At 45.4% G+C, this 27,015-nt stretch overlaps 1 protein-coding gene across 2 annotated transcripts in view; it reads left to right on the top strand.

Annotated features, from left to right (window-relative positions):
- Positions 1-429: 429 nt before the first annotated feature.
- The window catches only part of MYO1D (myosin ID), a 392,202-nt gene continuing 365,616 nt past the window's right edge, over positions 430-27,015 (top strand). For both annotated transcript variants that reach the window (XR_008794254.1, XM_056127580.1), the window contains exon 1: positions 430-769. Coding sequence is in view for 1 of the 2 variants with exons in the window: in XM_056127580.1 (XP_055983555.1) it covers positions 675-769 (95 nt within the window). In the remaining variant the exon portion in view is untranslated. The remainder of the gene's footprint in view (positions 770-27,015) is intronic.

Below are 27,015 nucleotides of genomic sequence, written 5' to 3'. Positions count from 1 at the left end.
GAACCACGATCAATTCAAGGATGGAGAGGACACGAGCCCAGGGCTAGTCCAGGGATTCTCCGCAGGATGGCAGACTAGAATGAAAAAAAAATAAAAGCCTCCACCCGCGCCACTTGGGTGACTTTGCTGGCTTCTACCGGGCGAAGGAGGGCGGTGGCAAACCGGAAACCTGATTCCACCCACCCGGCTACGTCCTGGTTCCTTGGCACCGCCCGGCGCGATCCCCGAGCCCGGCCCTAGGGGGCGCTGCTGCCCAGCCGCCGCAGCCGGGGCCGGCGCGCGCTCCCGCCCCGTGCCCCAAGCGCGCGCGCGCCGCCCAGGTGAGGGGGCGTGGCCTGCCGGCCGGGGGCGGACCCTCGGCGGGGGGCGGAGCCGGGGAGGCCCGGCCGGGGCGGGGCGGGGCGGGGCGGAGCGCGGCGGCCGCGGGGGCCCAGGCCAGACCCAGGCCAGAGGCGGGACCAGCCGCCGCCGTCTCCGTCTCGGTGTCCCGTCCCCCACCGCGCCAGGCAGCCGCCGCGGGAGGAGCGGAAACTGCAAGCGCGCCGAGGAGCAGCTGGGCGGCCTCCGTCCGTCCAGATCCGCCGAGCGGCGCCCCGGCCCCCGCCGCGCCTTCCCGGCCCGCAGAGCGCCCACCTGAGTCCGTCGACGCCCACCTGAGCCCGCGCACCGGCGCCATGGCGGAGCAGGAGAGCCTGGAGTTCGGCAAGGCGGACTTCGTGCTGATGGACACCGTGTCCATGCCCGAGTTCATGGCCAACCTCCGGCTCAGGTGAGGGCGGAGCCCGCGTGCACGGCGGCCCGTGGCCGGGAGGGGGCGCTCGCGCGGGGGTGGCCGCCGGGGGTCCCGCCGAGCCCCGGGGGGCGCGCAGTGCGCGCGGGTGGGCGACCCTGGGCCGGGCTGAGCTCGGCCGGGTCGCGGGGCTGGGGCTACCTGGGCGCTGTCCGCGCGGCCCCAGGTGAGCGCCGTGGGCGGGCCGGGTTACCTAATGGAAACTGAAGGAAGGGGAAGGAGCTTTAGGGAGAGTCTCCGAGGCCCTCGGAAGCCTGCAGGTGGCTTTGGAAAACGGCTCGGGGCGCATCCCGGGTTTCACACGTGCGGCTCTGCTTTCCCTCCCTCTCTTTTTGAAATTTCATCTCCTGGCGTGGTTCCATCCCGTCCTCCAGGATGCTCTGGCGCGATCTCTGAGCTGTCTGTTCCCGGACTCTGGCTATTTTTTTTCGTTTTCTTTTTAAACTTACTCCCCAAAACGTAATTAGACACGTTTCCAGACATTGAAGAGACGGCTCTGCTTGCCCGTGCCAAGATAAACTGTCTGAATTTGACAAGGCATTCATGGTTTCAGTTTTTTTTCGAGGAGTTATGGATGGAGCCCTTGTGTTACTGACATCTTTGAAAAGTATAGTCACAACTCAGCGCCCCCAAATGGGCTTCCCGAACGATTTTGTTTTAGAATGTCTTCTCTGTGTGATTATTCCATTCCTGACAGTAATGCGTAAGCAGATCTCTAGAGTAGTTTACTTTTCAAAGAAAAAAGATCGTTATAGCAAATGGAGTTTCAAAGTAAGTTTGTGTGTTTGTGTGCGTGTGTTCAGAACGTCATCCTGAAAGTTTTAACTCAACTTCTTATAAGGTTTATAGATAATATCACTTTGTTACTTATTAAGGGGAGGGAAGATCATATTTTTGTTTTGGGTGCTTAACAAACCCCACATCTCAGTATTAATTTATTCTTACGTTAACTTTTAACGACTTAAAAACTGTTTTAATCTTTTAAATTGCCAGCTTTTAGAGTCTTCAGCTTTTTACCTGTCTTCCATCCCCGAGCATGGAGTGGGTGCACACATTTTGACATACTCCAATTTCTCAGTGCTTTCATTCAGTTCGCTCTCACGTATCACTAAATGTGAGGCTTGACTATCAAGGAAGCTTATTAAAATGAGCCTCACTTAACTTCTGTGTGCGCAGAAGAGGACCTTAAAGTTCACTTCTGTTTTGTGCCAGATACACAAGCCCAGGGCTTCTGAACCATATCCCTCTTGCAGCCCGTTTTGGCTTGAGAAATACAAGATGGCCAAGAGGTGCTGGAAACACCTGGGGTTCATAGAGGGGTTGGTTTTGAATTAATTTTTGGTCTTTGCATGTTCAGATACCTTTCACTTGTTGCCAAATCTTTTGTGACACCCTCCCCTTCACAATCAGTGACCTGACACAATCCCTTGAGGGGTTAGAACCCATGATTTTCTAAGAAGTGACAATCTAGGAGGGAAAGTGGGAGGTTTCCAGGAATTCTTCCATGTGTTCCTTACCTTCTCAGAAGGGTGGTACGACAATGACGACAGGGACAAAGCTGAAATTTTCTTCTTTTTTTTTCTTTAAGAATTTTTTAAATTAAATCACCATGAGATACACAGTTACAAAGTTGTCCACAATTGGGTTTCAGTCGTGCAGTGCTCCAGTACCTGTCCCTTCACCAGAGTACGTTTCCCACTACCAATGTCCCCAGTTTCCCTCCTTCCATCCCTCTACCCTTAGTCTGCCTCTATGTCAAGCATTTTTCTTCTCTCTCTCTCTCTTGCTTTCTTTTTGGAAATTAAGGTTTGCAATACAGGTACTGTAAGGTTATGTATATCCCCTTTACTTATTTTCAGGACTCAGTTCTTGTCCAGAGTGATCATTTCCAACTGTCATTGTCATAGTGGTCCCTTCTCCGTCCTAACTGCCCTCTCCCCTTTCCCCCCACTTGTGACGATTAAAGCTGAAATTTTCTACTGCATTAAGTAGTAGCTCAGAAGAAAAATAGAAGAGTTTTAAGCCTTATTGAGCCCAGGTGATTCTTTGCCAAGTCGTTGTACAAACTAATTGTGAAGGAGGTTCTGAAGAGGGAGATGCCTTAGGCTGGCCCAGAAACACCATAAGAGGAAGGAGATTGCAGAAGTGGGTAGGATTACCAGCTCACATTAGCTTGACCCTTGGCTAAAGCCCGGGCTTACATTTTCTAGGCTTACATTTACAGCCAGCTACCAAGTTGCTCAAGAAGCTGGGGGTTAAGACGTATGATTGTATTTGTGTGTCTCCTCGGTGTTGACTTGACAACTCTAGAATTGCTTAAAGGGGTGGCCCATGATTGACTTGGAAGTTGGGCATCTGAGAGCATAGTATCTTATCCTGGGTAACAGGACTTGCCCAACTGAAAACTTGACACAACTTGAAGAATACAGGGAGCAGCTTACTCTCTCAGATAGTTTTATTTTCATCCTTGAGGTTCCTCCGGACCATCTCAGAGTGCTTGATTGTAGGAGCTTTGAGGTATACGCTCACATGCCCTGGGTGGAGGGGAATGCATCTGGGTATTTGGGTTTGGCTGGATACCTTCCCTAGGCTCTGTTGCTGTTAGCCAATCCGCTGTGCTGTCATCTCCTGGAATGTGCATGCTTGGGCTGTACCAGGTGTGTGTGGCTGCACACTGGGGACATGTGAGTGTATTTTGTCTCACAGTGGACTATGGAGCAGGCATACAACCCTAAGTTCTCCACGTATCTGCCATACTCTAATGAGACTCTCCAGAGGTTTTCAGTACTTATATTCCATTTGCTCTCACAGGTCATTGCTTCAAGGCCTGTGCTATCCAAACTGGAATTTAGTTTTTGCAGCAGCAACATCAGCACCCAGTATAAAGCTGGGCACATAGAACATTCCTTGGGAAAACAGTTTATTAATAGAGGCCACACCTGACAGTGTGGGGTCTGGGATCTCTCCTAGCAGTTATTGCCCCGCAGACTGGTGGTATTGGAGGTGGCTGGGGGGTGCTCGGGGGGCCATTTGTAACACTGTACATTAGAATTACCTATTTTTTTCCCTTAAAAAGAAAATAAATCACTGGGAATTACAAAGCCACAAAGTTATTCATGATTAAGTGTCAGGTTTATGACATTCCAGTACTAATCCCTTCACCAGTCCTGCCCACCGCACCCCCCCCCCCCACCCCACCTGCCTCAATGGCAGGCCCATTTCCCCTCCACCTTGTTTCTGTCCCTGGCCTATCCCCACCCCCACCAAGTGACAAGCTTTTTACGGAAGTCCAATCTCATGCTCTTTGTTTCTATTGCTAGGACTATCTTATTTATTTATTTATTTTTGGCCACTATTATTGCTTTTTCACGTCTTGCAGCCAAAGCTTGATTCTTAGACATCTGCTGCAAATAATGTAATTTTGTTGTTAAAAAAAAAGAACACATTAGGGGCTGGGCATATGGTTCCATGTTAAAACATATTCCTTGATGAAGTCCTGGATTCGAATTCCAGCACAAACAACAAAATTGTACGGGGGAATATCTGTGTCTGTGTGCCGGAATGAAGTGGAGTGAACAGGGTGCTCTGTTTAGCATGAATTTGTATGTCTGAAATTTTGACTTGTATTTCTTGCCTTTGTAACATTAGTTGCTCATATCCTGAGACTGCCCCCAGCAAGACACCTCCTGGAAGCAGGTGTCTGGCTGGGGGCATTTTTCCGCCTCTTTTGGTGGTGGTGGGGGTGGGGTGGGGAGTGGAGGTCCTGGGATTGTCGGAGGGATTGTCGGTGGTCATAAGCTCCTCACTCCATTTCTGAAGGTTCTGTTGAAGGTTCTGTGCCCACAGTGAGATTCCTGCAGAGGCATCTCCTGCCTTCATGGTTTGGCCTGGTTTGGCCTGCCAACACCCCTAATGATCACTTGCAACCCCGCTGTGTTCTGCTTTCTTTGTAGCCACTTCTTTTTTGGATGTGGAGCTTTCCTTCTTGCTCAGGCCAGTTCTTTCAGCATTGACACCAGCTTTGCACTCACTCTCTAATCGAGAGTCCCACTGCAGGGAGCTGTAATGTGACATCTGGTCCTCACTGAGCATTTAAACTCCTCTCTTAGTCATTCAGTAAAAGAAAAGCCATGGTTCAGGAGGGATTTGAACCAAGGGCAGCTTCCCTGGGAGTTATGCTCTTCATTTCACCTGACAGTGAAATGTGCACGTGGCTTCCAGGGCTCCAGTGTCTCTCAGGTTGGTGGTGGCTGGTTCTTTCTTCGGAGAATAAGGCATTGGAAAATAAGGCATCTGCTCTGCCTTATGTCTTGACTAGGAAATTTAAATTTTCCTCCCCTCCTACCGGATTTTCTCTTCCATCAAAGCGGTCATTTGTAGCGCCCTGTTTGCCAATGCTCCATGCCACTTCTCACTTGCAGCCTGACAATGCAAGTCTTTATCTTCGCTTAGCCAGGTCTCTCCACCATGGCACTGTTGACATTGGGCTAGATCCTGCTTTGTCACCAAAGCGGTCCTGTGCCTTGTAAATGGCTAGTGACATGCCTCGCCTCTGCCCTCCAGATGCCAGTAGACTTGTTCCTCTTCTATTTATGGTCACCAAAAAATGTTCCCAGACGTTGTCAAATGTGCCCAGTTGAGCAGCACTGTCCTAGGCTCTTCTCCCTAATCGAAAACCTCTCTTCCTCATTCCTCGCCTGCCTCACTCTTACTCATTCTCTGCGACCAGTTGGGAGAAGTCTTTCCCAATCCTCCATGGCAGGCTTAATTATATTCTCCCCTGTGCTGCCAGGATACCTGGACGCTGGCTCATTACTGGCAGGGAATTTGTTAGATGCATATCTGCCACCCCCCCAGCAAACTGTGAGTTCCTCTGAGACAGCCTCTCCAGAGGAAGATGCAGGTTTGGGGGTCCTGTGTCCATTGACATGTCACTGGAAGGGCGGGGGCAGCCTTAAGAAAAAGTATGTGCATGGTGAGTGACAAGAGAGGGAGGGGACTCTCTGGGAGAGCTCATGCAGGCAAGTGGAGATGGAGCAAACTCACGGTTGGGGCCTTTCAGGATTGTGGCCACATGTGCCACCTGTGCCTTCCATTCATAAACTGAATTGAGCCGTCAGATGTTGGCTGATCTTCAGCCAGTGAAATTCTTTTCTTTCTTTTTCAGCTTTTGGGCCACACCCAGTGGCGCTTTGGGACTGCTCCTGGCATCTTGCTTGGGGATTACTCCCCATGGTGCTCAGAGGACTGTGTGGTACTGGGGAGTCAAATGTGGGGCCCCTATGGCATGTGCTCTAGCCCTTTGATGACAGGTTACTCTTTGTCATCATCGTCATCTTCTTCTCCTCCTCCTTCCTCTTCCTCTTTTCCTTTGTCCTCCTTCCTCCTCGTTCCTTCTTCTTCTATAAATGTAATGCTTGGCCTGACAGTGCAGGCCTGGGTTGATGCCACTATCAGTGCTCAGGGGCCACCAGGGCAACACCCAGAGGGGCTGGTATTGGGGAACATAAGGAGCCCGGATCAAACTCAGGTTGGCTAGCACTTGAGCTATCTCCCTGGCCCCTAGAATTCCTAATTCTAAGAAAACACACAGGCTTCTCAAAATATCATACTTGCTTGCGGTAGAACTTGGCTCCTGAGGGGTGGGAGGAGCGAGTTGCAGAATTAGAAGCAAGGTGGTGGACAGGCTTGCTCAAACACCCCTCAGCCTCTGTGCTCTGTCTCCTTGGCCCTGTGGAATATTTGGTGGGGCCAAAGGTCCTTCCTGCTTGCCAGGCGGGAAGCCTTAGATATCCAGGGTGATCTTCAAGCAAAGTGTGAATCAGTTTGGTGTTCTGCTTAAAAGTCGCTCTCCTTAGATTTATGGAAGAGGTGCATGGCACACTAAATCTTTTGGCTTCCACGTGAAATTCTTTGGCAACCACTTTTAGAGGCCTTCGGAAAAGGACAGTTCGCTCTGTGCCTGTTTTGCACATTGGCTTCGTATTGGGACAAAAATGAGGATCTGGGTTTGGGAGCTGCCATTTGGAGTGAATCACCCTGCCGTCTTGCTTCCTTTCTAGTTTGTGACAGATTTCCAAGACTATTTTTATTCAGGGTCATTTGTTGACCCTGGAGACTTCTGCTGAATTTAGCGCACAAATAGAGCCAGATGTGAGTGGAATTAAGTATTTAGAAGCGGCTACTGACTTGTTTCATTGCAGGTTCTGAAAAGGTTTACTTATCTGCTCAACTGATGAGCTTTGGATTTTTTGCTTTAACTTGGAGACAAAAATGGTGGATGTGGAATGGAGAGAATTGTGTTTTGGGATATTTGTGCATGTTGCCTGCATTATGAGTTATCCCAGTGTGGAGAGCTGTAATTGACTTTCTCAAACTAAGTCTGAGCCAGTTCAACGAAACCTGTTCTATCTCGAGGACTGTTTTATAATTCTTTTGCATTCATTGCTGCGTTGCTGCTGACTCTGTATTATGAGTCACTGTGTCATTTGCCATCCACGATTGAGTTGATGGACTGGGGAGTTCTGCTGTGAGCAGTGGATTTGGCACTGTAGGATAGGTCACCTATAGCTGAGTCTCGCCACATGGTCTGTAAAAACGACAGTTATGTAAGTAGGTTCAGCGGTTAACAGCACTCTGAAATACATAATGTAAGCCTCTCCCTTTTCATCTGTTAAGTTCCTTGGTTGGGTGACAGTTTTATTTCCTATGGGAAGCAGGCTCCTTTCAGTTCAACTGCTATGTAATTACTGGTTAGAATAGTGTTTCCAAACTCTGGCTTTGGCATTTATGGGAAGAAGGGAGAGGGGTAGTGGAAAAGCACACACTTTGAGATGCGACTGCCCAGGTTTAAATCCCAGCTTCACTTTTACTCTCCTCAGTATTATGACCTATGGTGCGTTGACTTCCACAGGTCTCTATTTCCTTGTGTATAAAGTGATCACCTTTTAGGTCATGGGGATGAAATCACATAATGTGCAAAAAGAGCCTGGGTGATGGTTGGTAAGGAAATCCCACTCAACTAATGTTACTCTTCCTAAACCTTCCGGGTGACCTCTCCCCTGCCCTAACTATGTAACTATGTAACTATGTAACTGTTTTCTTCCTTCCTCACTATCCTAAGTTCATTTTGATTTCGCTGATGGGAGAAAGGGCAAGGATGAAAAAATGTTCCGGTTATTTAGAGAGAGAAAGAGCATTGAGGTGGATCAGGACCACCATGCTACTTCTGTCCGCTTACCATCAACTACATGGCCGTGGACAGATTACTTGGTACCCCTGAGGCTGGGCTTCTTCGTCTGGAATGACTCCAGTGCCTTTCAAACACCCTGTGTGCTGCCCGCAGCAGTTGCTCAGTAGGTGCTTTTCTGTCTCCTCACAGTACCCTGTGGACCAAGTGCTCTTCTGCTTTCCATATCAATGTTTTTCATATCAATGGGACCCTAGAAGTCACTTTCTTTATCCTGCTTCCTAGGGGGTGGGGGGAGAGCAGGGGTGTCGCTGCTTGTTTAATTTTTGAAAGTGGTTTCAAATTGAAAAAGTGGATTGTTCATTCTAAAACTTCTGACATGTTTATTTTGCATGTCTGCCTTAAAGAAGGTTAGGATGTCAAAATCTTAGGCACTGTAGCAAAAGTGATGCACTTTAATTAAGCACCAGGTCTTTAAATCTCTAGCTCGTTTCTCCAGAAATCAACTCATTTCCTTTTAAACGCTAAGCCTTCTTCTGGCTTTAAGCTAGTCACTTCCTGAAAGTTTGCTGTGTACTTTTCAATGTTGTTAAGTGCTTTGGTGGGGATTACTTGTTTGAAGTCACTCATGGGGTTGGGGAGATAGCTTAAGTAGCAGAGCACCTGCCTAGCATGTTCATGGCCCTGGGTTTGATCCCCAGCATTGCTTGTCCCTTCCGCCAGTGCTGCCAAGTATGGCCTTGTTCCTGTCCCTACACCTAGCTTCACACTACCAGAGCAGGATAGCACCAGAAGCATCCCCTATTTTTGACAGGACAAAACAAAACAAAACACCAAAATAACAAAGGACACGCCTCTTTTTAAAAAAATATTTTGATTTTTAAAGTAGTTCATAATATTTGATTTCATTTAATATTCAAACACCAATCCTACCACCATTACACATCCCCACCACCATATTTTGGGTGTTTCCATCCCAAACCCCAATCCCCGTCCCAAGGCAGAACCAAAATAATACAGTATTTCCCTCTAAGGTTGGTTGCCTTCTACTTTGAATCCCATCAAGTGTGGTGCGGTACTCTTGGAGTATGGGTAGAGTGGAGATACCTCTCTTTGGATGGGGAGTAATAGATACCTTAGGAAGTGGATTGATGTTGAGCAGCATACGAGGGAGTTAAAATAAACAGGGCAGACTAGGAAGGATGGATCAGTGTACCATATTTTATTTTTTTTTAAAAGGGAACTGATGGTCAGATAGCTAAAAGCTGTATTTTATGTTCTAGAGGTCCAAGGGAAGAGAGAGAAAGAAGGGGGCTGCGGTAGGTAGAAAATGCTTTGTGGAAGGAGCTGGAAGTAGTGGGCAGAGCCTTGCTGCTCGAGTCTCAAAGTCATGCCCCTGCCTGTGTCTCTCCTCCCCCGCCCCACACCTGCTCTGAGCAAGAGCTGCTGGCCATGCTGCCCATTGTACCTCTGTGGCTCAGAAATATTTCCCCTGAGTGGTCTGCACTGTTTTCCATGCCCATCTTACAGTGCCTAGCTAGAGACTGAGTTAGGTGGATAGATTTCTCTCTCTCTCTCTCTCTCTCTCTCTCTCTCTGTTTTGAAAGACTTCTCTTTTTAAAAAATTAATCAAGTACTGAGAACTGGAGAGAGGACTCAGAGTGGTGGTGGTATGGAGGCGTTCCATCCCCCACACCCTGTGTCTCCCTGAGCACTCCCTGTGTGTCATCCAGGTGGTCTGGGAGCACTCTTGGGAGCAGCCCCAATTAAAAAGGAAAAAAATATGACTTCTGCTGCCCAGAAATTTGTGTCAATTCACTTGATCTGGATCTTCTCGAACCTAGGTGAGGTCAGTTCTAGGAGAGGCTGAGAATTTAATTTCTGAGGAGGAATCATGCAGCCTGTGGATAATGAACAGAGTAAGGCAGACATGGACTCTACTGGGAAAGGATGGCCAAGAAGTAGTAGAGTTCAAGTTCTGTTGGCAAAGGAAGGTGCTGGAGAAAACATGGCTCTTTTTTTTTTTTAAGAGCAATAAAAAGCTCTGGCTTATCTTTGGGGCTACAAGAGGAAATAGAGATTTTTTAAAAAAATTTCTTCCTATGCCTAATTAGAGAACCTCTAAGACAAAGTACCCTGAGCATGGTGAATGCCGGGGTCCTTTCATTGCAAGTCAGGCACAAGAGCCAGCTCATGAGTCTGATCTTGACATTCCATGTTTCTTGGGGAAATAGAGTGCAGGTCGACCATTTGAGAGTGGGGCATTCTGATAAGTGGCTTCAAGTGGAGAAGTGATTGCAGATTGCAGAGTGGGAGCTGGGTTTTGTTTGTTTGTTTTTTAAGTTTTAATTGAATCACCATGAGATACACAGTTACAGAGTTGTTCGCAATTGAGTTTCAGTCATACAGAGTTCCAATGTGGTTTCCCATCCCTTCAGCAGTGCATGTTTCTCACTACCAATGTCACCTGTTTCCATTCCCCCCACTCCCACAATGTCTTATGGAAGGTATTCTCTCTCCCCTCCCCTCTTCCTCTCCCTCCCTCTCCCTCTCTCTCATTTTCCTTTTTTCCTTTTAGGCACTGTGGTTTGCAGTGCTGTTACTGAAAGTGTATCATGCATATCACTTTACCGGAGCTGGTTCTTTGTCAGTTCGTCACCCACCTTCCTGGCTCCTCATTTTCCCAGCCTCACTGCCAAAGCACTGCCAGTGTCTGGGCCAGGCAGCTGCTCACCTGGGACTGGTTACTGTTATATCTGAACAAGATGCCCCCTCTCCTCCACCTGCTGCTACCCAGCACACAGTAGCGATATGGAGTTCACCTGAACGAGATTAAACTATTAACACCAGTAATGCTATTTTGCCTTAATCAAAAGGGTGTTTTCTGGGGCTGGAGTGATAGCATAGCGGGTAGGGCATTTGCCTTGCGCTTGGTCGACCTGGGTTCGATCCCCAGTGTCCCATATGGTCCCCCGAGCCCCGCCAGGAGTTAATTCCTGAGTGCAGAGCAAGGAGTAACCCCTGTGCCTCACCGTGTGTGACCCAAAAAGCAAAAATAAAACAAAAAGGGTGTTTTCTCCTGAACATACAGCTTGTCCCCAGAGAGCTGTGGGCCCTTAAATTGAGGAGCAAACACAACTCTGCTTCATCTCTCCTCTCTCTGTTTGTCTTGCAGCATATTACTAAGATCTGGGGAGAGGGAATTGCCACTGACACAAGGGATGCATAAATGCAAGAAGCAAATGAATTAGTCAGAAAATGGTTTTATGTAAAACAATGAAGCAAACAGACACTCAAACAGTTCCCCCCTCCTCTGGCCACAAAGTCTGCTTTGACTCACTTGTACAATAGAAGATGGTCTGCAGTGGGGGTCAGGGCCATCCCAATTTGGCTTGCTCTCAAACCACTGCTCTGTGTTCAATGTAAAATAAAGAGAAATTCTATAGCCAATTAAAAAAGCTGGTAGAACTCCATTAAAAAAAAAAAAACAACAACTGTATGGGTCAGAATGATAGCACTGTAGGTAGGGCACTTGCCTTGTATGCAGCCAAGCCAGGTTTGATCCCCATGTACTTCCCCAAACTTGCCAGGAGTGATCTTTGGGCACAGAGCCAGGACCACTGGGTGTGAACTGAAAAAATTTTTTTAAAATTTTAAACTTACATTTATTTTGGATAGCCTTAAAATCGATCATGTTTTAGTTTTGATGTTTTATCATTATACATTCAGGTATAAATTTATATGAACATATATTGCAGATACTTAAATTATTTTAGATTTATTATAAGGGAAGGTTTTTGTAGCTTTTTACACTCTGGAGAAGCCCGTGTTCTCTCTTAAACAGATATCTCTCTTTCCCCTCACACTTCTGTAAATACATTTCTTGATTTAATTAATTTATTTTGGTGTCTGGGCCATACCTAGTGATGCTGAGAGCTTCCTGGCTCTGTGCTCAGGATCTAGTCCTGATGGTGCTTGGAGGACCATATGAAGTGCTGGGGGTTGAATCCAGGTCAACCACATGCACGACAAATGCCCTACCTGCTGTACTATCTCTCCGGTCCCTAAATAAGTTCCTTTAAATAAAGCTATTTTACTTCACTAAAAAAAAAGAGAGTCCAGGGCTGGAGTGATAGTATAGCGATAGGGTTTTTGCTTTGCATGTGGTCAACCTGGATCTGATCCCCAGAATCCTATATATTCTCTTAAGCACCTCCAGGAGTAATTCCTAGGTGTAGAGCCAGGAGTAACCCCTTAACATCACTGGATATGACCCCAAAAGCCAAAAATAAATAAAAATTTAAAAAATTTATGTCCTCCATAATGAGTTTGACTTAGTCTGATTCTGCCACCCTAGCCAATGTTACTTGTAATTAAGAAGAAAGTCTTACATTAAGAAAAGGAAAAAGTAATAATGATATCTTTCTAGAAGCTTCGGTGCCAGTACAACTCTGGGGAGTTTCTTCTGACCTTTAACCTGCCCTTTCAGCTCCTCCCTGAAGCCTCTTGGTCCTGAGAGCAGGGCCAAGTCTTCTTTATCTCCAGGCAATAAGGACAAAATATTTTCACCTAGATCAATGAAATAATAAGGGAATGCATAATGTTTGTGCATCTTTGATTCCTACCTAAACTCTGTATTTATTGTATTTTACAGAACTGCATCATCTGAATTTTGTAGTTTCTACTCTGGCCTTTGGGATGGTAGCAAAATGAAACTACCATTCAGTAGAGAAAAGAAAAACCAATAAAAATTAGTACCAGGTCAGCACTGGAGGGATAGAACTTGGCCTAAGGTACCCATCAGCCTGCATGCAGCTTCCCTGTTTGATTCCCAGCATCCTACCTGCTGTTCGATCACTCTGAGCCTCTTTTTTTCCTTTAAAAGACTTCTAGAATTGAGACTTGTGACGCCTAATCTCATCCCACATGGGAGAAAAACATACTTTAGTGATACATCATTTTGTGGTGTTCGTGGTATTGCTTACCTTAGCAAATTGGCCACATTTTTGGCTAAGGTTACAGTGCCTTTATATAGCTTTGTATAATTTGTTCAGTGTCTCAAAGTAGTGTCCTTTTTATATAGCAAATTCAGAACTAAGTTTAAATTGGGCTTTAATTCCTCCGTCATCATCCCCCCTCCCCTCCCCCTCCCGCTAGAGCATAGTACAGTGGGGAGGGTGTTTGCCTTGCACATGGCCAACCTGGGTTCAGTCACCAGCAGGTGATATGGTCCCCTGATCCCCACCAGAGTGATCTCTGAGCTCATAGTTAGGAGTAAGCCCTGAGCATTGTCAAGTGTGGCCCCCAAGTCAACCAAAAGCAAACAAAAAAGCCCCATGAAACCTCTGGGGCCAGAATTGATAGTACAGTGGGTAAGGTGTTGGTCTGCTGTGCCTGTGGTCAACCGGGGTATGATTCCCAGCAACTTCTGGTCTCGGGATCACCATCAGGGTAGGGGCAGGAGTAAGTCCAAAATCATACCCCCAAATCAGGACAAAACCAAACCTCCCTTCTAGGACCAGAGACTGGACTGGAGAATATGCTTTGCCTGCAGGGGACTCATGTTGTATCCCCAGCACTACCTGGTCCCTCACTGTGTTCCAGCTTTCAGCAGAGCAACACTGAATCGACAGGTTGGATTCCAAAGGCCTGTTTTGTTTGGAAAGACATGCTAGTACATTGATAAAAACAGTTTTCAAGCTACTGTTCTACGCAGTTGTTTTCCAGATGGATTTATCATTGTGAACTCACACATACAAAGTTAGATTCCCAATCAAAATGATTTTTTTATTTTTTTATTTTGTTTTGCTTTTTGGGTCACACCCAGCGATGCACAGGGGTTACTCCTGGCTCATGCACTCAGGAATTACTCTTGTTAGAGCTCGGGGGACCATGTGGGATGCTGGGAATCGAACCTGGGTCAGCTGCATGCAAGGCAAATATCCTGCCCATTGTGCTATTGCTCCAGCTCTGCCCCCCCCCAAATGATTTTTTTTTATTTGTTTTTTGGGTCACACCTGGCGATGCACAGGGGTTACTCCTGGCTTTGCACTCAGGAGTTACTCCTGGTGGTGCTCAGGAGACCTTATGGGATGCTGGGAATCGAACCCGGGTCGGCCGCATGCAAGGCAAATGCCCTACCCGCTGTGCTATCTCTCCAGCCCCCCAAAGGATTTTTGAAGAATGACGCCACACTGCACTAAGAAAACCTTTCAGGTGCCCAATAGCTTTCCACCATTAAAGATAACTGTGTGGGTCACTTGAACAGCTTCAGCTTGCAGAACTGAATGTCCAACCTTCAAATGAGACTGATCCTTGCATTACAAGATCCTTTCATCAAGTGAAATCATACATGGGTTGTTTATTGTTCCTGACACATCGAGGGTGCCCAACTGTTAATGGTCTCTCTTTCTGCTCCCTAAGCAAACAAAAAACTGTGTTAAATTTTTAAAATAACTTAGATTGTGATCATAGATATGGACAGTGGTCTGATGCCCTTGGGATCATGTTTTGTTTCATACCAAATGGATCTAAGCAGGTTAATAGTTTAGCATATGTGGCTAAGTTTCTATAGTTTCTTTGAGGGTACCTGAGTATTTTTACTCCCCTCTTAATTTACAGAGCTAACCTGCCTGGGTGAGCTCACTTAAGACCTGGTAGAGAAGTAAATGCGTTCTAAAGAAGAGAGGCATTGTGTTGTTTTGGGGTATGCCAGTCAAAGAGAATGAGTCTGGAAACATCTGGCATTGTATTTGTTTTTTGTTTTTGTTCTGGTGTCTCAAAGTGTCAGGAATAGAAGCCAGGCTCCAGTGTGTTTTTTGAGCTCTCTCCCCAGCCTGGAAGAACTCTGTCCTCTGCTCAGCGGGCATCTTATTTTATTTTATTGGTTTGGTGTATTTGCCCAGAAAGGTGTGGAGACCTTGACCAAGCTCTGAATTAGTAAGGTACTACTCTAAAACGTATGGCTGTCTTTGGTATTTGGTATAAGTGTGGATTGAGCAAAACCGAAGCACATGTGTTGGGCGTGGGGGTTGCCACACTGTGTGCTCTGATTGCATGCTGGGATTATTTTTTTGTCCCTTTCAGTTGTTTGGGTTGTTCATGAGATTGTTTTATTTGGGGGCCACACCCAGTGAGCTGGCTGGCTGGCTCAGTGGTGGGGCATCACTTCCCATTATGCTTTCAGGGACCCTGAGGTCCTGGGCTTTGAGGTCAGCTTGCACTCCAGGCATGCGCTGCAGTCCTCTGAGCCGTCTTCCCAGTCCCTGCCTATTTTGCTTGGCAAGTAGCAGCTATTGGCTGAATCTTGTTGCTATTTGTGTTTCTGCTTTCATCTGAACCTTTACAGCAGAAGAAACCTCACCTTTAACTTCTCGATTTATCCCAGGCTGGTGGTTCCCAACTTGGGCGTTGTGTCAGAATTATTCATTTAAATGAAATCCCCTGAGAGTCGGGCTCACTGTGCCTCATGATCACGCGGTGATAGCTCGTGCTCAGCTACCCTGGCTGCTGCCATTTCACCCACAGTTGTGTTCTGTGGCAGCTAACAGGGGTGGGACTGTCGTGGGAGCTGAGTGGCATGTTCACAGATGTGTCCTAGCCTCCCAGTGTACCCAGTGAGGCGGGCGGAGGTAAAGAAGCCCTCCTCAGGGGCACCCTCTGCAAAGGCCTGGGCAAAGGCGGGTATGAACTTGAGCTTCCCTGTGAGGTGACTGAAGGCTTCTCACAGTTGCCCTGGGATGGAGCGTGTGTGAGCGTCTGGTTCTCCTTCAGTGGAGCTGCCAGCTCTCCTTAGAGCCAGTGGCTGTTCTGCTTATTTGCTGTTTAAATAGGTATTTGCTCTTTAAATTAGGGGTGACTTTATTTAAATTGCCTAAACAGTTATAAACTCAGTTTATTCTTCCTCCTTAGCAAGTTTTCTGTTTTCTCATCCTGTGGTTAATATTGAGTGCTAACATTTAAGGAACAGATTCCTCTCTCTCACATTATACAAAAGTATCAGCATGCAATGTGTGATTAAAAATGTTTGATGTATTTCCTTTTACCCTTGTACAAAGTGCATGTTTAAATTTTTGACATGCCTGTTTGCACAAGCTATGGTAGGCTTATATAAATAGCCTTTTCTTCTAACTTGGTATATGAACTTTTTCCTGTGTCATTCCAATAGTCTTAGCCTGGTGGCAGTCATGTGTCTTCTTAGGCTTTAGTCATGGGTCTGCTCCAGGGAGATGCCAGAGTGGCAGGGGCCGAGCTGCCCAGTGCACAGCAGGACCCAGAGAAGGCCTTGTGTTTGCCCTGCAGGCAGAACCTGGGCTGCCTCCGTGGGGACACGGCCGTGGCGTGTGTGCTTCATGTGAGCATGCCACGAAGGAGGCATTTTGTGAGGAAGTGGGCTTCATGCCAGGATGGAACATGGGGAATGTGTATGGGGGATGAGGACATGGTGAGAGGTGGGGGGAGCTGCACACACAGAGACAGGGGTGCAGGCCAGGCAGAATCATGAGGAAGTGAGGGAAAGTGTGAGGGAGGTGATGTTGACAAGGAAATGTTTGGAGGGCTTCAGAAAATTCAGTGTACCCAGTGAGGGCTGGAGTGATAGCACAGCGGGTAGGGCGTTCGCCTTACAAGCGGCCAACATGGCCGACCCGAGTTCGATTCCTCTGCCCCTCTCGGAGAGCCCGGCAAGCTACCGAGAGTATTCGATATGCCAAACACAGTAACAACAAAGTCTCCAATGGAGACGTTACTGGGCCCGCTCCAGCAAATCGACGATCAACGGGAGGGCCTTTACCTTTACCTTTACCCAGTGAGGCAAGCAGCAGTGAAGAAGCCCTCCGTGGGGACACCCTGTGCCAAGGCCTAGGCAAAGGGGGGTAGGGACTTGAGCTTCCCTGTGAGGTGTTGAAGGCTTCATACCCCTCACTGTTGTTCTGGGATGGGAGCGTGTGTGAGCCTCGGGGCCTCCCTCAGTGGAGGCAGCAGCTCCTAGATCCGGCTACTGTTCTGAATGTTTGAGATTTTCAAATGGGCGAGGGGATTGCAGTTTTGGCAAAGGCTTCCTGCAGTGCCCTTGTGCCTATAGTACACGCAGATACAGCTCTAGTATAATAAGTCTGTTTTTAAAAAAATTGAATTCAGACACGTGGTGACGGTAGTGTTTACATTTGTGGCTTTAATGTCTGTGATTACTGCACCTCAAAACCATGAAAGTGCCCGAGACCCCTCTCCACTGTCACTTCCAGCCTACCTCTTCTTCCCCTCACCCTTGTCCCGCTATTTACTAATCTCAGTTTTGTAATCCCAGGTCAGGGATTTGTCATATTCAATACTGTTTGTCCCCCTGATAGTTCAGTGTTTGTTCTCTTGATTTATTTTACTTACGATACTATCCAGTTTCTTCCAAGGTACAATGCATGGCAAGATTTTATCTTTGTGCTTTTTTTTGGGGGGGGGTCACACCCAGTGATGCTCAGGGATTACTCCCAGCCATGCTTGGGGACCATGTGGAATACCAGGGATCAAACCCAGGCTGACCATTTGCATGGCCAATGCCCTACCCATTGCACTATCACTCCAGCCCAAGGTTTTATCTTTTCTTGTAGCTGCATCATATTCGGTTCAACTTCCCACTCATTTGGGTGTTTCCATGTGCTGGCTCTTACTCTTGGTGCTGCAGTGAAAATATGTGCGTTCACATCTTTTCCAGGTTACCGTTTTTGCATTCCTGGAATAGTTGCCAAGAACTGGAGTCCGTGTGTCAATTCTTGTCAGAGTGTCATAGGAAGCTATATTTTTAGGTTTTTGAGCAATCTCCATACACTTTTTTTTAAATTTAATTTTTATTAGTGAAACACCATGAGGTACAGTTGTAGACTTGCAAATTTTTGTGCTTGGGTTTCAATTATACAATGATTAAATATCCATCCCTCCACCAGTGCCCATTTTCCACCACCACGGGTTCCAGTATCCCTCCCACCCCCCACATCCCCCCACCCCACCCTGCCTCTGTGGCAGGGCATTCCCTTTGTTCTCTCTCTCCTTTTGGGTATTGTGGTTTGCAAAAGAGGCATTGAGTGTCAGTCATGTTTGGTCTATAGTCTACTTTCAGCATGCTTCTCCATACACTTTTTCCATAAAATCTGAGCCAGAAAACATTCCCACCAATAGTGGGTGAGAGTTATTTTTCTATACATACATGACAGCACTGGTTATTTCTACATTTTTGGTTATAGGCCATTCTCGCAAGTGTGAGATATCTCAGATCTCATTGGTGTTTTGATTTGCATTTCTCTGATAACAAGTGATGAAAAACATGTTTTTCATATGCCTACTGGCCATCCATCTGTCTTCTCTGGGCAAGTGTCTGTTCATCTCTTCTCCCCATTTTTGATGGGATTCTTGACTTTTGTTTGTAGTTCATTTTTGTGTGTTCCAAGTTGATTCTTAAGGTAGGAATTCCAAGAACTCTGGTTTGCTGATTTGAAATGAATCTCTGCAGTGACAATAGGTTAGAACTGATTTTCAGGACCTTTTCCTGAATTTTTTGTATTTTTAAATTTTATTTTAGGCCCCATGATTTGCAACAAATGGCAGAGTTTCACGCATAAAACATTCCAGCTCCACACCCTCCACCACACTGTCAGCTTTCCCCCACCATTGTCCCCGTGTGTTCCCCTCAACTCCCCTGCAGTGGTATGCTTCCTACTGAAGCCCAGTTCCGAGTTTCTGTTGCCTTTGAGCGTTTATTTTCTTACTATGTTTCTTTATATCCCACATATAAGAGAGATCATTCTATATTCATTCCTCTCCTTCTAACTTCACTCAGCACTACTCTTTATATTCATCACATAGCACCAAATTGTGTGATTTCATCTACTCTTACAGTGAAGTAGCATTCTATTGTGTATGTGTACTATAGTTTCATTATCCGCTCATCTGTTCTTTGTGTTTTATTTTTTTTCTTTTTGGGTCACACCCAGTGATGCTCAGGAGTCACTCCTGGCTCTGCACTCAGGAATTGCTCCTGGCGGTGCTTGAGGGACTCCATGCGATTGAACCATATGGGACCCAGGGATTGAACCTGGGTCAGCCCTGTGCAAGGCAAACACCCTACCTGCTGTACTATTGCTCCGGCCCCACTCATCTGTGCTTGGGCACTTGGGTTGTTTCCAGATTTTTATTATTGTGAATAGTGCTGCAGTGAACAAAGGAATTCAGATGTCTTTTCTGAACAGCATTTTTGGGCCCTTGGGTTAGATGTTAAGAAGTGGAGTTGATCATGAAAAGCTTTGTAAGGATCTCACAGAGTTTTGATTAAAAAAAGTAGCACTGCACTGTAGCACTGTCCTCCTGTTCATCGATTTTGCCTGAGCTGGCACCAGTAATGTCTCACAACAAATTGTGAGACTTGTAAAAAAAAAAAAAAGTGGAGTTGCCAGATCACCTGGAAGTTCAATTCCTAGTTTTTTTGATAAGTAATTGTTTTCCACAAAGCTTGAAACTCTTGCCATGCCCACCAGCGGTGAATGAAGGTCCCTTTCCCCGACATCTCTGCCAATACCGGTTGTTTTTATTCTTTGTGGTATGTGCCAGTCTCACTGGTGTAAGGAGAGATCTCATTGTTTGAAATTGCTTTTCCTGATAAGTGAGGCAGAGAATTTTTTCATAAGCCTTTCAGCTATCTGTATAATTCTTTGAGGAAGGTTCTGGCCATCTCTCCCCCGCCCCCTCATATTTTGATTGGGTTAGTGGTTTTTTTCTTGTAAAGTTCTGCCGGCTTTATATGTCTTGAATGTTACTCTTTATTAGATGAGTGGTGGGTAAATTTTTTCTCCAAGTCTGTGGGGTGTCTTTATATCCTGGTCACTTTTTTTTTTCTGATTTTACCTTAAGCATAATCCTGAGTCATAAATTCCCTGTTGATGTCTCTGAGTCATAACATTTTTAATGTCAAAAAGAAATCTTGAGATTATCTCCCTGATGTGGAGCTAGATACATGAAGTTAAGAACACAGAAAACTAGTGATTTGTCCAGAAATCTTCCCTTGTAGTGACACAGTTACTGTCGCAAATCTTCTTAAACTGTCCCTAATTTTTTTCTGTTCTTCCTCTCTTTAAAAGTGTAATTTTTAAACCTCCTTTATCATTTCTTCTTGAAATAAACTTATTTTAACTTGTCTAAGGGAGTTGAAACAATGACAATGATTACAATGTAACTAAGAAGCTACTTATTTACTATAGGAGGGCAACAATATAAGTACAAAGTAACATCATAGAATAGATAGTTTTAGCAGTTTATATTTTGTATCAACATGGTCCTGACTTCTAAGAGAAGAAATACAGAGACTTTAAAGTTTTACCCTGGCTCATCTGTTGTTGTCTTAGAGGGACAAGTATATATCCGTTAGAGTGTTGTTGGCCGCAGCTGAAAGCAAATCTGACTCAACTAGCCTGAGTATGTGCAATCACATAACAAGAAGTCTGACCATAAGACTGTGCTGGGCTCTATTCTCAGCCCTGTCCTCTCTGGTGATGGTCTCCCGCCTCAGCCTGGAGGAAGATGTTGCCAGCAGTTCTTTGCATCTCCTGGTTGCAGGGCTCAGTTCAGAGGAAGCCCCTCTGCTTCTGTGCTCTGTTCTCAGGAAGCCCCAAATTCTCACTTGTTTATTGCTTGGCAATTTATTCACGTGCCCATTGCTAGGCTCATGATTGGTTCTGAAGACCGTGGTTATCACGAGTGATTTGGAACAGTCCCAGAAGGGTAGAGTTCACTTTCCCTGAAGCCGGTGGCTCTATGGAAGGGAGTAGATACTTGGACAAAATGTACTTTTGTTAGGGAAGAATTCATTTTAGGGAGAGAGCAAGACGTTGGTTAGGCAACCGAGAGTGCCTTCCCTGTGCCCTTTTACAGGCCACACAGAATGGTGCCCCCTCAGACAAGAATGATCAGTATGATGAGGGCACTTGACTGTCTTGTAAGGAGACTGAAGGAGAAAGTCAAAGGCCATAACTGGTGTGTTTTTTCCATGCCACACAGCAGTTCTCCATTCCTCAGCAGAGAAACACTAGCTGGGTGTATCACAGATTTAGTGTGCAAAATTCTGGTGTCGTCTTCATAGTGTCAGATTCAGCCAGCAGTTCTTCCTGCAGGATTGCCTCCCCACTCCCACTTTACACCCCAACCATAAGTTCAGGGCATCACCTCTGACCAGCCAGTGTTAAATTTTAGCCTACAGGGACCCCCTTCCTCAGGTTGGATTAAATAAATTGCTAGTCGGCTCACAGAACAACGTGAAACACTTCTGTGAGTTTAGCAGTTGGCTATAAAATACATAGATGAATAGCCAGGATGGAGCAGCATCCTGAGCACGTGAATTTTTATTTATCTATGTAGTATTATAGATTAAACCAGAAGGAAAAGGCTGTGTATGGTTTGCCCAGTTGTGTGCCATGATATAAGATATGTTCCTCCTTTATTTATTTGTGGGGGTAGGGAGGTTGGGACACCCTCGCCACCTTAGGGACTTCTAGTCTGTGCTCAGAACCACTCCTGGCAGAACTCAGGGACCACATACAGTAGCAGTGTAAGCATCTTAACCCCTGTGCTATCTCTCCTTCTTCTATCCTGGGGCAAATTAGATTGTAGATCATGTGAATACATGCAGTGAGGACATAGCTTTGCTTCTGTGACATTCTTGTTAAATACCTAACCTGGATCTGAGGAGATAAAGCTTCATGCAGCTTAAAGAACAGTCTACAGAACAGTTGTCGTTGTCTGTAATGTTAGTGAAAAATCAAAGAACAACTGAGGAAGCATTTTAGAATGAAAAAGAAGATAAAGTGTGATTCTGAACTAGGATTTTGGCTATTAAAGGCAGTATTGGGACAGTGGTAGAATTTTAAATGGACTTTGACAATCTTTGTTAGTGTATGTGTCGTATGTTGATTTCCTGAGGCTGGTGAGTCCTCAGAGAGGACTGGAGCCCATGCATGCAGGAGCTCCACAATCCTTTTAGTATTGCAACCCCCATACACCAAACCAGAATTAGCTCCTGGGTGTGACCCCCAAACAGTTTCCTCCTCCCCTGCAAAACAAACAAAAAACCACACACCAACCCTCTAGAAGAAAATTTTCTCTCTTCCTTCCTTCCTTCCTTCCTTCCTTCCTTCCTTCCTTCCTTTTTCTTCCTTTCTTTTTTGTAAATTTCTCATTGCTTTAAAAATAAAACAGTAGTTCCATAGCCATCACATGAGTTTCCAAAGGAAGTAGTGAGTCCTGGTCATGGGGGCTGATGGAAACAGAAGTTGGAGGTTCTCTCATTGAGCCTTTTGTGAAGGAATGTTGCCAATCTGGAAGACAGGTCTAAATGGCCCCTAAATTCCTGGTCTAAGTCTATTTAAAACTAGTGGGTTAGTGATATTTTTGTGCCTCATTATAAACCAAAGGAGATTGAGCTTTTACACCACGTTTTGCTAGACACTGTGTGTATTAATGGCTAGCTGTAATAGCCCATAAAAAATGAATGTTAGAATTGGGTAAAATCGTGCATGTCATCAATAGAGTTATATAACAAATGCTGGATGGTTGCAGTCATTTGCAATTCATAGCAGGATTTTATTGTGAACTTTGTTGAAGAAAGAAAGACTTTACAGGAGATAGAGAAATAGTACAGTGGATAGAGGGAACTTGCCTTGCATGCAGCTGACCCAGGCTTGTTCCCTGGATACCCGTATGGTTCCTCCAAGCCTGGTTGGAGTGATCCCTGAGTGCAGCCAGAAGTAAATACTAGAGCATAGCTCGGTAGCCATCCCTCCCTTTCCACTCCGCACAACCCCAATAAAAGACTTAACAAGGCCAGAGAGATGTATCAGTGGACAGGAGTGCATGTTTTTCATGCAGGAGGCCCACTTTTATCCCTGATACCAGGTGGTCTCCCAAACTTGGTTGAGCATGAGCCCCAATCATTGAGCTTGGAGTAGCCTCCTGAGCACTACCTGGTATAGTCTAAAAACTAAAACAAAATATACTTTATAAATGTATGGAATTGGGTTGGGTGATGGTGCAGTATGAGTAAGACTTAGGTATGCATGAGGTAAGACTGGCATGGGAGAACATTCCATGCAGGGGTAGGTGCCTGTGTAAATGGCCATGACGTGTTTGGGACACAGGGAAGACTAGTCTGACAGGCTCAGAGGGTTCATTCAGGGGAGTAGTGCTTTAACTTCAGTGAGGGAGACAGGATGAGCTTCCTTAATAGGGAAAATGAGGAGGAAGCTGGTTCCTGGGATGTCTACCAGACATCAGATACCGTGTTAAATGGGATTGAATCTGTCAGAAATCTGTCAGAAACTTGTTCCTGATTCTTTTAATCTATTCAGTCTTCTGAGGTGGGAGTTATACTCCTTATGGAGAAGAGAGACAGGTATTCAGAGGGATATCATAACTTTCTCAAAGTCACACAGCTAATTAAGAGACATTTGAATTTGAAAGGGGTTTGGCAGAATTTCAAAGCCCACTACTCCTCCTTGCATATGGAATGGAACGGAAGGATACAGCCTTGACTGTGTATGAAGACTGTCAGCCAAGGAGAGTGTTGGCTCGCGTCCTGTACACTTGCTCGTGATCAGATGAAGGTGCCATGAGACGGCCTGTGGGACTCACTTTTGCAGAAAAGTGCCTCTGAGGAAAGGGTCAATGAGGGTCTCCCACAAAATAGCTTTATTTAAGTGGTAGTCAGAAGGCTTCTGAAGGGGAACATCTAGGGAGGTTGGAAGAGGCTTGTGATGGGCAAAGTTGGACATTGTAGAGAGATGGAGAAAGATTGGGATGAGGTTTGAATGTTCTGTAGGTGAGCAAGAGAGCACTGACGACTCGAATGAGGGGTTTCATGTGGAGAATAGCAGTCGTGGACTGAACAGCAGCTGGGAGGTGAAAAGTAGGATAGTGAATGCTGAGGAGGGGTTTTTTTGGATTTTTTTAAAGATGAAAACTAGAATCATGAATGCCGAGAAGGGTGTGTGTGTGTGTGTGTGTGTGTGTGTGTGTGTGTGTATGTGTGTGTGTGAAGCAACATATTTTTATTGAATGAAATTTTTGCTTAGCAGGATGTGAGGAGAGAGGGGTTATGTGTTCAAGAGAGAACACAGGCCAGGCTTCTCCAGAGCGGAAAAAGCAAGCAAAGAGAAAAGCCAGAGAGACACATGTTCAAGAGAGAACATAGGATAGAAGAGCAAGCCAATATTGAGGGTGCGGGGGTGGGGGCGGGAGGCTGGGGGCAACAACTGGTTGTATTCAGGATGAAAAGTCTTTTATAGACTTTCATTTTTTGACTGGGGGCTGGAAAAATAACACACTGGGCAGAGCACGTGCTTCACATGTGTGAGACCTGGTTCTGTTCCCTGCAGCCCGTGGTTCCATAAGTGGTCCCTGAGCACTGCCAGGTGTGGCAAGCAAAGCAAAACAAAAGACCTTTTTTTTGGTTGTTATTCCCCTGAATTGGACAAGTCCATTATTCCATTACTATCAAAGGTTGTAGCTGGGTGTTTGTTTTTCTGTTGTCTTAAAGCTAGAGAGTTGTCATGGGTTAGTGGCAGTGGCCACGGAGAGAGGGGTTTGAGAAGGGACTTTGTTGCACTGCCATCCCGGAGGAGCACTCCATGCCCAGTGGGCTTGGAGGTGTCATCCGTTCTCTCTTGCTTGCCCGGTCTCTGTGCGTTACATACCCAAAGGCTTCTGCACAGGTTCGTTTCCTTGGTACAAGTATTGCTGCCTGGTCACATGGTTCCACTCCCCCAAACCACCCAAGGCTAGGTGTGTGTCCCCACACAACACTACAGTGGCAGCAACTTCAGTGGACTGTGCAAGTTTCTGTAATACCATCTATTCTGAGATGTATTCTCTACAGTGGCGTGAAGGGGGTAGAGAGAATGCACCCACAGAAGCTGCAGAGCATGAGTGAGGGTCAGTGCCTCCACCCGTCACTCCCAGAGAGGAGTAGGCCAGCCATAGCTGTGGAAGTTTCCCTGCTGGCCCATAAAAAAATCATTGTCAGCATGCAGTACCCCTGAATAAAAGTTTCATTTTATAATGATATTGAAAACTGAATATAATTTTTTTTATTTCTCTCTTAGTAGTTCATGAAATAGTGCTCACTTTTTCTTAAGTCTGCAAGTTTAAAAAGGTTGAAAACCACTAGTCTATGCCACACTTTCCAGAGCTGAATCTGTCTTGCAACATGTGTTGTTTACTTTGTCCTGACCTCTTTTTCTGCTATTTAATTTGGGTTTTGGCTGGTAACTGTTGACATCCCCCAAATGAATATTTCGTTTTAAAATATTTTTTTATTTCAGTTGACAATTTTTTTGAATAGGTGACATGAAGCATTAAAAAAAAAACTCAAAACAACATGAAAAAACCAACCAAACCCGCAAAACTCCAAATAAACCCACATCCCCAATGGTAGATATGTAGACCTGTAGTATAGAAATAAAATAGTGTGATGTTAGGTGTCCATACACAGCAAGTAGAGTCCAAACTGAGAAAGAACTGGTTTCCACCAGTAGTGGTATAGAGAAATAAGATATTCATATAGTAAAATCACTAGATATCAGTGAAAACGAGTGAGAGCAGTACATGTCTGCATGAGTTAGTTTCTCAGTCCTAGTACTGAGTGAAGAAAGAAGATACAAAGCAACACCAACTATGCCTCTGTCTGTATCACACTCTGATTTAAGCCACACTGGTGTGTGGTTAGAAGTTAGGATGATGGATAGATCTGCAGGAGAGGAGGGGAGACTGAGGGAGGGCATCTTGGACCATTGGTAACAATCTTCCTGATACTGTCATGTCACCCGGCATATTCACTTTGGTAGTTCATCATCTGTTCGCTTAACATTTGTGTCCTTTGGGTGGGGCTATACCAGTGATCCAACATAGGGTCTCAGTGACAAGAACCACACACTTTACAACTAAACTGGACCCCCAATCCCTGATTTATGCACATTTATATTTCAGTGAACTATGTTTTGAAAAATGCAGCAAAGGGCCATCAAGGAAATGGTTGAGGAAACGATATAAAACTTTGCAAACCATTAAGCATCGGTAGAAGTCCTTTGACCTTATGAATCGCACCATAAAACTCATTGTAGTCAATGAGGATCAACCAGTGATTCTGTTAATGTCAACGGAAGGTATGTTATGATCCTGGTGCATTTGTTATTTGGAAGGGCAGCTGCCAAATATGGAATATGAGGAAGCATTCACACATACACATTTGGGTATCATATGTTGGCATCTCAAAGGGACCACAGTACTGCTACTCAGTGTAGAATCAGTCAATGCTCTCAATACCAGCAAAATATCAGGACCATCCCTTCCAATTTATGTGGCTACGTTTCCAGACATTAGTGTGCCTGTTTTACCTTTGCCCTGTGTTTTTGTTAGTTTTTTTTCAAATTGCTTTGATCTTGAGTCTCAGATGCCTTAAAAAACTGCACAGTTGGGGAATGTTTTAAACCCCAGTTCTTCTTAACTAGCTTGTTAGATTTGTGTGCAGGAAGTAGAACCTAATTCAGACATTTTAGTTTGTCAAATAAAATTAAATCTGTCACCACTTCTTAGAAGTATGTAGTGTATCTCAGTGTAAAGCAGTAATTATTTTTGGATTATTTATTGGTTGCAGTTGGCTTCATCAGTCATTTTGTTCTTTATAGGCCAGAAAATAATTGAAGTTGATATCCTTGGGTCAACAAGCAATGTGCAAGCTTCTTCATATTTAGGTTTATTTCAGGTGGAACTTGGCTCTTTCCTTTTCGCCTTTTTTGGAAGAGGGTGACTCACTTGTGAAGAATTTTGAATAGTCAAACAAGGAAGGTATCTGTTTTTTCAGAGTTTCATAATTTTTCACTTGTCTCTACTCTGCCACCTTCCATTTTTTAAAAATTTCTTTAACCTCTTATGAGCATATCTTCATGATAACTTTGATTAATAAACTAAAATTCTCATACATTACCTATTGCATGTGTTTGGAATGAGTGGA

Source organism: Sorex fumeus, unplaced genomic scaffold (assembly GCF_029834395.1).
Source record: "Sorex fumeus unplaced genomic scaffold, SorFum_2.1 ptg000063l, whole genome shotgun sequence".
Classification (NCBI taxonomy): Eukaryota; Metazoa; Chordata; class Mammalia; order Eulipotyphla; family Soricidae; genus Sorex; species Sorex fumeus.
Note: the sequence above shows the minus strand (reverse complement) of the source record. Positions and strands in the feature narration are given on the sequence as shown.